Here is a 13196-nt window from a genome sequence, read left to right as displayed (position 1 = left end):
AAAAAAAAAAAAAAAAAAAAAAAAAAAAGATATATAATCTTTTACTCTGGTAACAGAGCAAGCTGGTTACCCCTGCCAGGTTCCATAACCACATATTCAGAGTTTGGTATATATATGGACAGTGAGAGAGTGGTTCCTACCTCAGCACGAGAATTCATTTGACATGGTGGAAGGCCACTCTTGATGTTTTCAGATATTTTGACATCATTTTATGTTTGGATTTGTCACACTATCACATAATTACTTTTTCCCTCTTTTGCTCTCTCTTGAGTACTGTGGCAAACTAAAATTAAGCCATATTTTACATAGAAAATTTTAAAAAATTACAACAAATAGTTCTTTACTCTATGGTCCATTTGTTTGGAAAGTACATTATGTGAATGACTGAAAGATTTTACCTGCTGTACTGTGGAGTTCCCACCATTTAAAATAGCAATTCCAAGTTTCAAAGTAGCAGCTACCATTGGTCCAGTTTCACCTAAGAAATATAAAAAAGTAGTGTTCCTTGTGTCATTTCGCCTTCTATGTTAACCTATTCTTCCTTCAATGCTGCACTTTTAAAATTATTATGCCCCCCCAAGCAATCTGTATCATGGCGAAGGGAGATTGACGTATGTACCAAAAAATACTAAAACAATAATAATGCGTAATTTGGCATCAGCAGTTTTACTAAATTCTGTGTAATATCTAAGAGCTGAAACCATATGATGATACAGAAGTGACAGAATAGGAAGACAATTGATTTTGAAATACTGAGACCTGATGTTATTGATTCAAAATTAATCATGTGCTTAATAAACATTAAAATAAGTATGAGCAACTTAAAACTTTCTTTGAAGAAAATTCCTCTCCCCCTTCCCTCATCTATATTATATTTGAAGAACTTTCATCATTTTCATTGTATCACTTCTATTTTAATATGTTTGTAGTCTGGTTATTAAGCAGACTATTCTGAATTTTAAGTTACTGAGTAATAACACCAACTTTTATTTAGTGTATCATATTTTGTTTTTCACTGTTCACCTCTATTTACCTTAGAAATAGAAATAATCTTCTATTTAAGGATAAGGGTGCCTAATAACAGAATGTACCAGCATTACTTTTCCATTCTATTACAAATTATATTTAAAATGTTTTCACAAAGAAGATCTTACGAATGTACAAAAAGTCATCTTGAAACAGCTGGCTACTGAGAAATATGCATATCAATTATTAAAAAAAGACTCTTTTTAAAATTCTCCAGATTTATATCGAGGGTCAGCAAGCTATGGTAAAATATGATAAATCACACATATACCAAAATGACAGCTTGCCACCTGTGTGTGTAAATTTGTTTTGTCACATAGCCACCCTGTTTGTTTACTGATTGTGTCTGGCTGCTTCCATGCTAATAGGGCACAGTTGAAGAGTTGACAGGCTGCATAACCCTCAAAGTTGAAAATATTGACTCTGGCATTGCAGAAAAAGCTCGCCCACCCCCATTTTATGGGATAATTCTGCTAAAGTTTAGTTATAACATAGTTTCCAAAACTTAAAGAACAGAATAAAAATGAATCTGTATAGTAAGACTCTGAAAAAAATTAACAGTGGCCTCCGTAAACACTGAGAGCTCGTATCTGTGAATAGGCTCCTGATACAGTCATGAACCAGAAATCCCAGGACTAAATGAGTCAGTGGAATTGAAATGAGGGAGCATTTTGCGAGCTACGAGGAAATCTGAAGAACAGACACTTGTGAGGGGAGCTTACGGAACCTTACCTTTGCTGGCGCTGATCGTCTGCAGCACCATCTCAGCCGCGCCACGATCATGGAGTCGGGCTTGCTGGTATAGAAGCTTTTGCTTTTCCATTTCTTTTTCCTGAACACAAATCCCAACCGTTTATGTTGAGAGTATCAGTAAGCACAGGTTTCTCTAGACCATATTTTTAGTCATCTCTTCATGTATGGGCTCTATGACAACATTATGGACCATTTCAACACCAACGATGTTCTTAAACAGATATTATTAACATATTCAACTCTTGGTTTTTTTTCCCCTTTACAGTTTGCTCGATAGACTTTTGGTACTGGCTTGTCAGCATGGATTGTTTTTTTCTCAATTTTAATGATTTGATTCATCCAAAGCCTGTATCACAGTTTTGAAGTACTGTACTTCATCACTGAAACTTGCACTTTCTGATTTATACATTTGTGCATAAATTTGTCACGTTTTTAATAATCTCCCATGCTATGGCCATAACTTGATACTGCTCAGCAAATGGCTGGAGTTGCAAGGTATCACTGAATCACAGAAAAACATTAACTGAGATGTCTTGAAGTTTAAGCAAAATTGAAAGCTGATATGAATAAAAAGGTAGGCTTCAACGAAGTAGTGGATTTATGATACAGATCTCCCCAATCACCCCCAAAGAATAAGAGATGCAATGTGCCTTTATATTTTGTATTCTCTGGTGGTAATAACGATACTGCATGGTGCTGCTGGAGCAATGGCTGGAGTTTATTCTTTTCCACTTAAGCTACCACTGAAAACATAAAGAAGAAAATAAAAATAAAATATAAAGGCACAGCAAGTTCAAGACTGGTATGACCATTCACTTGAGCAATCCAGTTCGCTGGAGAATTGAGACGGAACTAAGCAGTATAAGTTGCAGAATGAAAGTTGCATAGAGCCCTATGACAGTGAGTCCATCAAATGGCGTGGTAGAGAAGCTTAGTCAATGGGACATGAAACAGTCAATTAGTATCATGTCCATAAACACAACGGCCAAAACGTATGTGACCTAAGAGCAGGAAGAGCTGCAGCAGAGGTAGCCAGAATGACAGCTTTGCTGCCATAAACTTTCCATCCAAAATACAGAAAATAGACACTGGAAGATGGAAGAGGTTTAAAAAATGAAGGCTTGCTAGTTACAGAATATGAGAAATAAAGTGAACTAAAAGGAGGGGTAAAATAAATGGGCTCAAACAAATGAAAAAAGAAACCTTTAAATCAAAAGCAACCAACACAGACATTTATGCTGTTACCAGAGAGTTCTCGCCGAGGCTGGCAAATTTGTTTCTTAAATCTTTGATAATATCGTGCTGCGAAAACAAAATTGATCAGGGTTTTTTTGTCACACTATAGTTAGCGCTCCTGTGGTTAAATTTTATGTTTTCTTAAATTATGTGATAGGCCTAAATGGAAGCAGAGAAAAGAAAAAAAAAAAGAGGCAGCTTTGCTTTATATGTAGCCATGCTAACATCTATAAGGTTTGCCTTCATGTTTAAACCTCTTCCTGTGAAGTCAAAAACAAAACAGAAACAGAACCACACAGACACACAAAACCATTTTGTCATTACGACACAGTTTCAGGAAAACTGAAAGAGGACCCTTTCGTCTGCTCTTCAGGTACTGTTTAAAACCGATGAGCAGCATTTGATTCTTCCTTTTAGACCCAACAATCTTTTACATTCCTCCCATTGCCAGAGCTCTATGTGGAACTTTTGCTTAAAGCTTAACCAACTCCTTTGGTGACAGAGTTTTTCAGTAAGAAAATGATAAGAAATGATTCGCTTACGAAACCGCCCTATCATTTTCATCAACTAAAGAGGCAAGGGAGTCAGGAAGAAGTTCTTCTATTGACCTAATAGAACACATAAAGACAGTCATCAGGAAACTCACAGAAGATGGAAGATGGCAACACGCCACACACTCTTGAGAAAAAACAAAGCAAAGCAACAATTTGCCATTTGTGCTCCAGAAGTGGGAAGATCAGTTCAAAGCCCTAATCAGTAACCTCTTCAGTAACTGAAATCAACACATGAGGTATGGACCTTACAAGGACCAAGAAATAGGCAGGTTATCCAACTACCTTGTTTAAAAATAAAATCCCTGGACAGGTCACTTTTTTTAATATACATATATATAGCATCTAAATTTTAATAATTAATATTTTGAGGAAGATGATGAAAGTCATTAAAAAAAAAAACCCAAAAATCTTTAGCCCAAAAGACATACTGATCTAGACACAGAAAAATACTGTATTTCATAAAGAGAGATCAGGTCAACCTCTCTGTTGAATTTCTTCTTGGTTGGACTGAAATTGGAAGCTCTCCCTTCAGGATTCTTTAATATTATTTCTTTCTAGTACTTTGTCCTTTGAGAACAGCTTCTGGGCATGTAATTTAGTCTGGCACTGGGAAATTTTATTATAAATTAAAAAAATAAAACCCTGAAAGCTAAACCAGAAAATTTTCAGACACTAAGATGAATTATGTAAAAAGAATTTTTTAAACTGCAGATTAGCTTTTCTAAACAAACTGTAGATAGAACTTTTATAAGCATCTTAGGAAAATAACGTCTTGAAAGTACCTTTTCAAAAATAGAGTTCTCTGACACACCAGATTCTGCTTAAACTGCCTGAGGCTCTTAAATAAACACCACCTGCAGTTTAGTCTGCGTTATTTCAAGGTTACACAGTAAGGTGAGGGAAAAAAGAACAGTTCCAGAATTTAAATTTTCCCTTACGCAAAACGTTCTGATTGCCAAGAGCAACCAAGAATTATCAGTGCATATCCTAATAAGCTCGCTGTGAGGTTTTTCAATGTCAAATGTGGCCATAAATCAGACCCATGATCAAATCACTGACACTGAACAGAAGTATTTTACATCAGGTTTTGCTTTGGCATAACTGAAGTTTGTAATAACATTGCTAGTATTACTTCATTTTGTCTAAGAGTGTGTCAAGCTTGTAACACTTGGGGAAACAAGTAGAAAGGCTTGAAGAAAAACACTTTATGTGAGAAAATTTATCGAAATAAGGAGAATTACAATTGTCCCCTGCTCCTTGATGGAGAAACTATTAGATTGGTGCAAAGGTAAGTGTGGTTTTTGCCACCGACCTAATAGTAATGGAGATGAAACTATATTTTAAACCAGGGCAGCCTGGTTACAGGAAAGGAATTTACATGGTTTCTGAAGGTCCTGCCTTAGCTCCATTGACCTCTGGGGCAGCCCTTGAGTGGGTCACAGGCTGAGCCTACCAAAGATGTCATCTGTGCATCATACAAAATGAGCCCAACTACTTTGCGTGTTGTTGTTGTCGTTTAGTTGTTGTGGTTGTTTGTATTTCCACAACTTCAACAACTGCTGAAAAGGATTTCAAAATATTTTCCTCAGAAACTGTAGGTGGAAGCAACTTATAAAGAGAACAGAAATATCCAGGAACAAAACTCTTTAAATTTCCCATTATTTAGTAATGTCATAAGTCAACATAAAATATTTTTAATTGGCAACTTAAATATAGTGATGATCTATACGGTGATGTTGAATATCAAATATTATAAGAAATAAGACTGAAAAGTAGGAGATTTAATTGGATAACAATGGGGACAATGAAGGGAGTGAAACGGTACTAATAACTTGGTTTACAGCACAAACAGGTCAACTCAGACCCAGGAAGGTCAAAGGCATGGATAAGAGACAACTTCTCCACTTCAATTAATTTTTTTCTGTTGTATTCTAGTTCCTGAAGAATGTAGATTAGTCACATTTCTGTAGAGTTGACTCACAGTGATGGGGAAATACTAAGATTACAATTTTGTTTAAAACAAGTGGTTCCTAAATTCTTTTTTTTTTTAATTGCATAAATGAGCCAGGCATAGCGGCTCATGCCTATAACCCCAGCACTTTCGGAGGCTGAGGTAGGAGGATTGCTTGTGCCCAACAGCTCTAGACCAGCCTGGGCAAATAGGAAGACCCTCTCTCTACCAAAAAACTAAACATAGCCAGGCTTCATGGTGTGCACCTGTAGGCCCAGCCACTTGGGAGGCTGGGTGGGAGAATCACTTGAGCCCAGGATTGCACTCCAGCCTGAGCAACAGAGCAAGACTCTGCCTCTGAAGAAATAAATGAATGAATCTACATGAAGTTTCCTAGAAGACAGGAGGCTTTCTTTGTTTTAACCATGAAGACAGGGGGCTTTCTTTGTTTTAACCACACCAGTACACATATACTGTACATCCAGTACAGTTCTCTGAAAATAGGTGTTCAAGAAAATTTGCATGAATAAATGACAGAATGAAAAGATGTGATATCCTATAGCTTGTGATCACAATTAATCTAAAATATTACAAATGTTATCTTTTTGTTTGAAGTGCTATAAAATTGGTAGCTTCTAAGTTTGTTTTTCAGCTCATGCTTAAAGAAGTCTTCAGAATTATACACATACAAACAATAATTAAATTGTGGGCTTTAGCTCATTTAATTTTTCGTTCAAATCTTTCAGCATTATCTACTCTCTTTATTACTGATCTTTCAAACAGTGTAATAATCTTCTGGAATTCTACTTCTTGATAGGATAAACAAAGTTTCTAAAGCTGTCTTTTTAACATTTTGTAAAAATGGAATCAAAGTTTTGCTAATGTACAGAGACAAAAGAAACACTAAACCAGGATTTCTGATTATAACTGATTAATAATTGATTTAATGCTTGATTATGATAGCAAATATTTAGAGATGGTTATGTGACAGTCAATATTCTGAATGCCTAATATGTACTTCAGTTAATGCACTAGAGGCTTTGAAGTTAAATATACTGTACAATGTGATTTTACAGCTTAATTCTTCCAATATTATATACACTTGCATTTTGGAAAACAGAATACTGTTTCTCAGGGATTCAGCATATTTAGAACTAATTTAAAACTATTTGAAAGCAATAAACTCAACTGAGTTGAAATAATTTTCTATTTCAGGATCCAGTTGTCACAGTTTACATTATACCACCCAAAGCTTAATTAACAAGGTATAAAAAGGAAAGAATGAGTAACTCTAAAATCAGAAGTTATCAAGTTAGCAAAGTTAAGCTGACTTATTAGAGGGAATGTAGTATATTCTTAAATGCAATACTGATTTAAAACAGCCTTCATTTACCTACTAATTGGTTTAAGCTTTAAAAAGCAATAGATATACTGCCTTGAATACAGAAAGTACTATGCAGTTCTTTTTCTCCTAGCACAGCCCAACAAAAGAGAAGAAGAACAAGAAGAAAATTTACGATCACTCAGAATACAAAGCTATGGTTAGGTCATGAGGGTACCGGAGTGTTGGACTAATTAGTGGGAAAATGAGAAGTTAGAATAACTTTGATCATAGACTGAATCACAGCAGCTCATTACTTGAATTTTGAAAACACACAACCCGAGAAGCTCTAGTGTCTGTAATTCTAGGTCCTCACAAATGGTTATTAAGCCTACCTCAAATCAACTCTTGAGAAACAGATGTACTCTAAGTATTTGATACAGTCCCAAACCCCCTGCCTAGAATTATCTCTCTAGCTGGGAAGAGGATTTTTCTGGAGACCGTCTAGAAAGATGTTACCTATGCATTTCTTCAATTCTTCCAGATACTTGGTACCCATTTTACGCTAATCCATTTTCAGGTAGCATCTGTACAGCTGGACTTTATTGTATAAACTGTCAAAAAATGATGTTAATTGAATTGTTGAGGACATTTTTTAGTCAGCCTGAGGGGAAAAAATGCTATTGGATTTTAACTTTAGGAATTTGTTATTTCCAGTCAAGAAAACTATATTTTAAATATTATTACATTTAAAATACTTAATGTTTTATGTATTAAACGTTATATTTAATAATGATGATGTTATTTAAAATGATTTTATGTAAATTATGATTATGTAAATTACATAGTGCATATTATTAAATTATATTATTAAATTTATGTAATTTCATCATGGCTTCTAAATTTATGTAACTTAAATTTATGTAATTTCATGTTGGCACCGAAATTTATGTAATTTAAATTTGTGTAATTTCATGTTGGCGCCTAAATTTATGTAATTTCATACGTAATTTAAATTTATGTAATTACATTTATGTTAAATGTATGTAACTTCATGTTGGCTCCTAGAAAGCTTGGAGTCGAATATGCTGACAATCCACATCAAACTGACAAGACTCCATGGCGTGGGTTTCTAGATGAACCTATTCTTGGAAGGCCCTACTTTTTGTCTTTCAACAGATTTTTTTTTCCTTCAGCTTACTGTATTATGTATAATTCTGTGATTCTTTAAATACTAAACTAGGAAAAGGTGGGATACGTATGCATGTAGAGAAGACATTCTTTTTTTTTTTTTTTTTTTTGAGATGGAGTCTCACTCTGTTGCCCAGCCTGGAATGCATGGCGCAATCTTGGCTCACTTCAACTCTGCCTCCCAGGTTCAAGTGATTCTCATGCCTTGGCCTGTCGAGTAGACAGGATTACAGGCCCACGTCACCATGCCCGGCTAATTTTTGTATTTTTAGTAGAGGTGGGGTTTCCTCATGTTGCCCAGGCTGGTCTTGAACTCCTGATCTCAGGTGATTCACCCACTTTGGCCTCCCAACGTGCTGGGATTACAGACGTGAGCCACTGCACCCAGCCAACATTATTTTCAATAAAACATTTTTGCTGTCACATTCCTGTTCTAAAAAACATGAAGTTTGTTTCTTTTTCAATCCTCCACAAACGATAAAAAGTGATTCAAACGTGCATGCTTTTATCAGTACTCATGCATTTAGAGGAACAGTTAAATTGTCCTTAAAAATGAAGAGAATTTATACCTGGATAGCAAACCACACAACTTTCAAAGGTGGATTTGATACCTGAGAACAGCTAGTTTAAAGCTCTTTGTTCAAAGAAGAGAAAGCTGAAACCTAGAGAGGTTAAGGTCACACAGCACCTGGCTGATCATCCAGGTCTCCTGTGTCGTGTGGTGCATGTTCACCATACTGCAGAAGTTTCTCTGTGGGCTTCCCTGGCTTGTTTTTAGCAGAGAAAGTGAAATTGATTAATTATATTAATTAGCAAATATTTAGTGATGGTTATATGATAGTCAGTGTTCTGAGTGCCTTATATGTACTGACTCATTTAGTCCTCATAACAGCCCCGTGAAGTAGATACTATAATTAGCCCCACTTTATAGACAGGAAAATTGAGGCTTATGCTCACACAGCTAGATGTTCAAGCTGGGATCCAAACACAGGGAGTCCATCTGAGTGTCTGCTCTTAATGAGTCTGCTGCCTTCCGTTTACTGTACCTAATCTGCTCATGTATAAACTTCAACTGAGATTATTTTAAAAATGACAACACATGAAGTTAAATTACTGTGCATATGAAAAATGTACAAGCATATGTTTGATACATGTTTGTCTCCTAGTATCCTTGGGGGACTGGCTCCAGGACATCCTACAGATATAAACATCTGTCCCTTATATAAAATGGTGGAATGTTTGCATATAACCTACATACATCCTCCTGTGTACTTTAAATAATCTCTAGATCCCTTATTATACCTAATACAACATAAATGCTATGTAAATAGCTGTTACACTGTGTTGTTTAGGGAACAATGACAAGGGAAAAAAGTCTGTGCTTATTGGGTACAGAAGCAAATATTTTTTCAAATATTTAAATCCGTACTTGGTTGAATCCAAGGATGTGGAAACCACAAACACAGAAGACCAGCTGTATGTCTTCTATACAGACTGCTATTTTGGTCCATGTACTCATATGCATGAATTACTATATACAACATAGAGGGCTGTGCTTTCTGGGAATCTTCCTTGTATGAGGGCCAGGGCCCCCACCCCAACCTACTCCTTTCTCTCTAAGCCTTGGCCACTTGCCTTGCTTCTGAGCCAGAATGGCCCGAGAAATGACTGACACCACACTGTGTGCTTCTAAAAGCCCAGCTGCTACCATCACTACCACTCACCAAGGGGACCCCATGCTGATGATCAGGGAGAGACCCTGAACACTCAACTGGCTAGACCCAAGGTGGCTCTGGCTTCCCCAGTGGTTGCCTGGAAGAACTGGTTAGTATCAGCAGAAAGTATTAAGAAATTAACACTCTGTGACCAGTAAGCGACAGGAGATGTAAGGACCCTGCATCCTCCTTCCACAAGAGGCACTGCTCTGTTCTGTACTGAATATGGTCTCTCAGGAGGCGTCCCTCACAACTGAGCAACAAGCTGAAACTGCCAAACAGCTGCGATCAGCTCAAGGACACTTGATCTTACATCTGTCCTCCCTCATTCCTTGTATCGTTTCCCTTTTTCCCTCACCCTTCATTCCCTGGGATTGTAACACCCCTTCCCCCAATAAAGTGTTAGCACGTAAGCTTTTGCCTGTGTTTTTTAGGAAATCTGAGCTGAGACATGAGATGATTACTGGAGATACATAATTTTACTGTATAAAAATGTGGTTGGCAGATTGCAGCAATCAGCATGAGTACTGGAGAACGCTGGTCATCAAAACTCCTTCCCTCTCTCCTCTCCATGACTCAACAGTATGAAAAGCAACTTTAAGGCTTTAGTCCATATTCTGGATACCATATAGCTTCTGCAGTAGGAACTAAAGAATTATAAATTTTCATGATATAAAGAATAATTGTTTTAATATTTTATATCCATAGCTATCTTTAACTTTTATGCATTTAAAAATTCTGTTTGCTAAGATTCAGAAAGACCTTTTAATTTAAAATGCTGTGTTACTATGAAAAGCACTAAATAAACCCATTCAAAGTTCAAATTACATAGCTATGGGGGTAGCATATCTTACAGCCAATTTATTCTTGTAGCATTGCCAGAACATTGTTTTCTATTGAAAGTTAGATTCACGGATGGGTCAGACAAAAATTTTTTGTCGCTGGGGTAGTGCTATATAATATCAATCCTTAAGACATTTTTTACCTAAATTGGTTCTTCCATACTTAATGGCGCTTACTACGGGGTATGAGCTGGGTATTGGTTTGCGTATGTTAGCGGGTATCATGATTTTTTGTTGTGTCTCAAGTCCATCTGAGAGAATATGCTGGTTTCCTAAGTATTTATTACAGAATTACCAACCCTGCCACAGGCATATTTAGTATTTAACACACAAGAAATTCTCTCTAATCAATAGTACAGAAAAACAGGACCTCAGACTTATCAGATAATTCATCTGTGAATTAGAAATTGGGCATTTGCCAAAAGGAAGATGCAGCTTGCCTAAAATTCGAGAAAGATGGCCCAGAAGACAACTTAATACTCCATTCCTCTTGCTTATCTGAGCTTCACTGTCATTAATTTAGATTTTACAGTAAACAATAAATCTATATTATCGTACCTTAATATTCCGAAGAAATGCTTTCACTAAATTATTTAATGCCATATGCTCAGATTTTAGAAAACAGCAATAAAAGAAGTAACCATCTAAAGAATGTTTGTGAGTTTTTAATAAAATCATAGTTAATAAATGTGATCTACTGCAGTATCAAAGCTCTTTGTTGATCTAGGAGAGAAAAAACAATTTTGCTCCAGAAAAATATTATTTGACTTAAAACATTATTATTATTATTATTATTTGTCTTGGGAAAAATTAAGAAGCTAAATCTAGTATTCAACTCCAATAATTATCTTCTCAGGTAACTAGTAAAACATTTCTTCTCTTTCAATTAATATCAGCGTCTTTGTAAGATTTAACTGTCCTTTTTAATGCTTTTGATATGGATGTAGCTCCAAACCTAAAAAATAATTAACTAAATATGCAATAAAGTTATTCAATAAGTAATTATAGGAAAAGCATATTTACATACATTACAGATGAAATAGGACATTTTGTAATCAGGTTAAATCAGGCAAGTTTTAATTTGACAGGATCATATCAATAATACATATCAAAGAGCTGGCAAGTATTTGGCCTGTCATTCCTCGTTCCTTGTTTTCCATGTTTTTTGAGCTTTACTTCATTCTTCATGGAAAATTTCCCTGTAATACCACTTTTCTTCTTATGTACTTTATTTCTCTTCTCAATTACTTTGTTGAATACTTTACAGGGAAAGAATTTAAATAGAAAGTATAGCAAATATTAATAATCAACCAGGGATAGGGATAGAATTCAATTGTCATACACTTTATGTTATTTCCAAACTTACTTTATGTAATTTGTTATGAAAATTATTGAAACTGACAGCCTTTCATATTTATTATAACTTATGTGAATAATTCCACTATTAGACTATGCCTAAATTATGTCAAACAGACATCTCCATGTAAAAAGTATGGTAGATTACTACATTTACAAACAAGAAATTTTTCAGTGGTTTTGTTGGCATCACATAACCTCAGAGAAGAATATCTTTATAGGGAATTAATTATACATAACCCTGTTTCTCAACTTTGTAATATTTCATACCACTTACAATAGTATTTTGTTAAGAGTAGCATGTTACATAAATTAGGTGTAAATTATAAATTATAGTCCCAAATCTCATGGAAATCACTTAAAAAAAATCTCATTAGGAAGTGCAAACCCCCAAATCTGGTGTCCTGCATTACACCCACGAATGTGTTGCAATTCCCAGCACTTTAAAAGTCTGTCTCTTGCTGAGACCGTCATACCTGCTGGTCTATATTCTCTATTTTGGGATTAATTGCCAGATTTCACCATCATGTGAACTTGTCCACTATTCTAAATTCAAAGGTAGCCCTTTCTCTCAGGTCATGCTCCGTATCTCATTTGATTTCTCATCTTTAATCTGGCCTGAATCCTAGTGTCTAAATGCTACGATTCCACCACTAGTCGTCTTTCAGACTTCTTTTCTGAACAAGGAACCTTTCTGATGTCACTCAGTTTGACCCTATTTATCAAACTGTTTCTCTGAAGCTGCATTCCTCTTTCAAAGTAAAATGGTTCTCTTGACTAACAACACCTTCTCCGTCATCCAGCCCCATCATACAACTATCAATACATTCTTGAGGCATTAACTTTTATGCTACTAGGAAATCAGTTCTTTACTTGATGTTAGGAGTCCCTTCATGTTTTCATGCCTCGACAATTCACAGAAATTTTACATGAAATAATTAGTGATAAAAAATCAAAATCTACCAAATTATTATTATACCTATTATTATCTATTATTTAAGCCCATAATATATTATGAAATGTTAGGTCTGTTATGTGCCATTAACCATGATATCCATCAGATCAGAGCTGCATCTGATAGTATATGCGTGATTTACATTTTGAAATTTACAAGGATGATGATACAAGAATATATTCCTACAACCATAATAGTGAGTTGAAAAAATAAAAAAAGAAAGTTTTAAATAGTTTCTTTGGGATAGTCTAAAATTCATTTTGGCAGCAAATACTTCACTTTTTTTTTTTTTTTAA

General features: G+C 35.4%; 1 protein-coding gene across 1 annotated transcript in view; it reads right to left on the bottom strand.

Moving 5' to 3' along the window:
- Positions 1–13196, bottom strand: part of RYR2 (ryanodine receptor 2) — a 787527-nt gene that overhangs the window by 76879 nt on the left and 697452 nt on the right. The window contains exons 81-82 of the mRNA XM_037737814.1: positions 1759–1858; positions 399–478 (exon numbers count right to left, since the gene is read on the bottom strand). Coding sequence (XP_037593742.1) covers positions 399–478; positions 1759–1858 — 180 coding nt within the window. The remainder of the gene's footprint in view (positions 1–398; positions 479–1758; positions 1859–13196) is intronic.

The sequence above is a fragment of the Cebus imitator genome, unplaced genomic scaffold, assembly GCF_001604975.1.
Source record: "Cebus imitator isolate Cc_AM_T3 unplaced genomic scaffold, Cebus_imitator-1.0 Scaffold42, whole genome shotgun sequence".
NCBI classification, from domain to species: Eukaryota; Metazoa; Chordata; class Mammalia; order Primates; family Cebidae; genus Cebus; species Cebus imitator.
The sequence above is the reverse complement of the archived record's forward strand: the minus strand, read 5'-3'. Positions and strand labels throughout refer to the sequence as shown.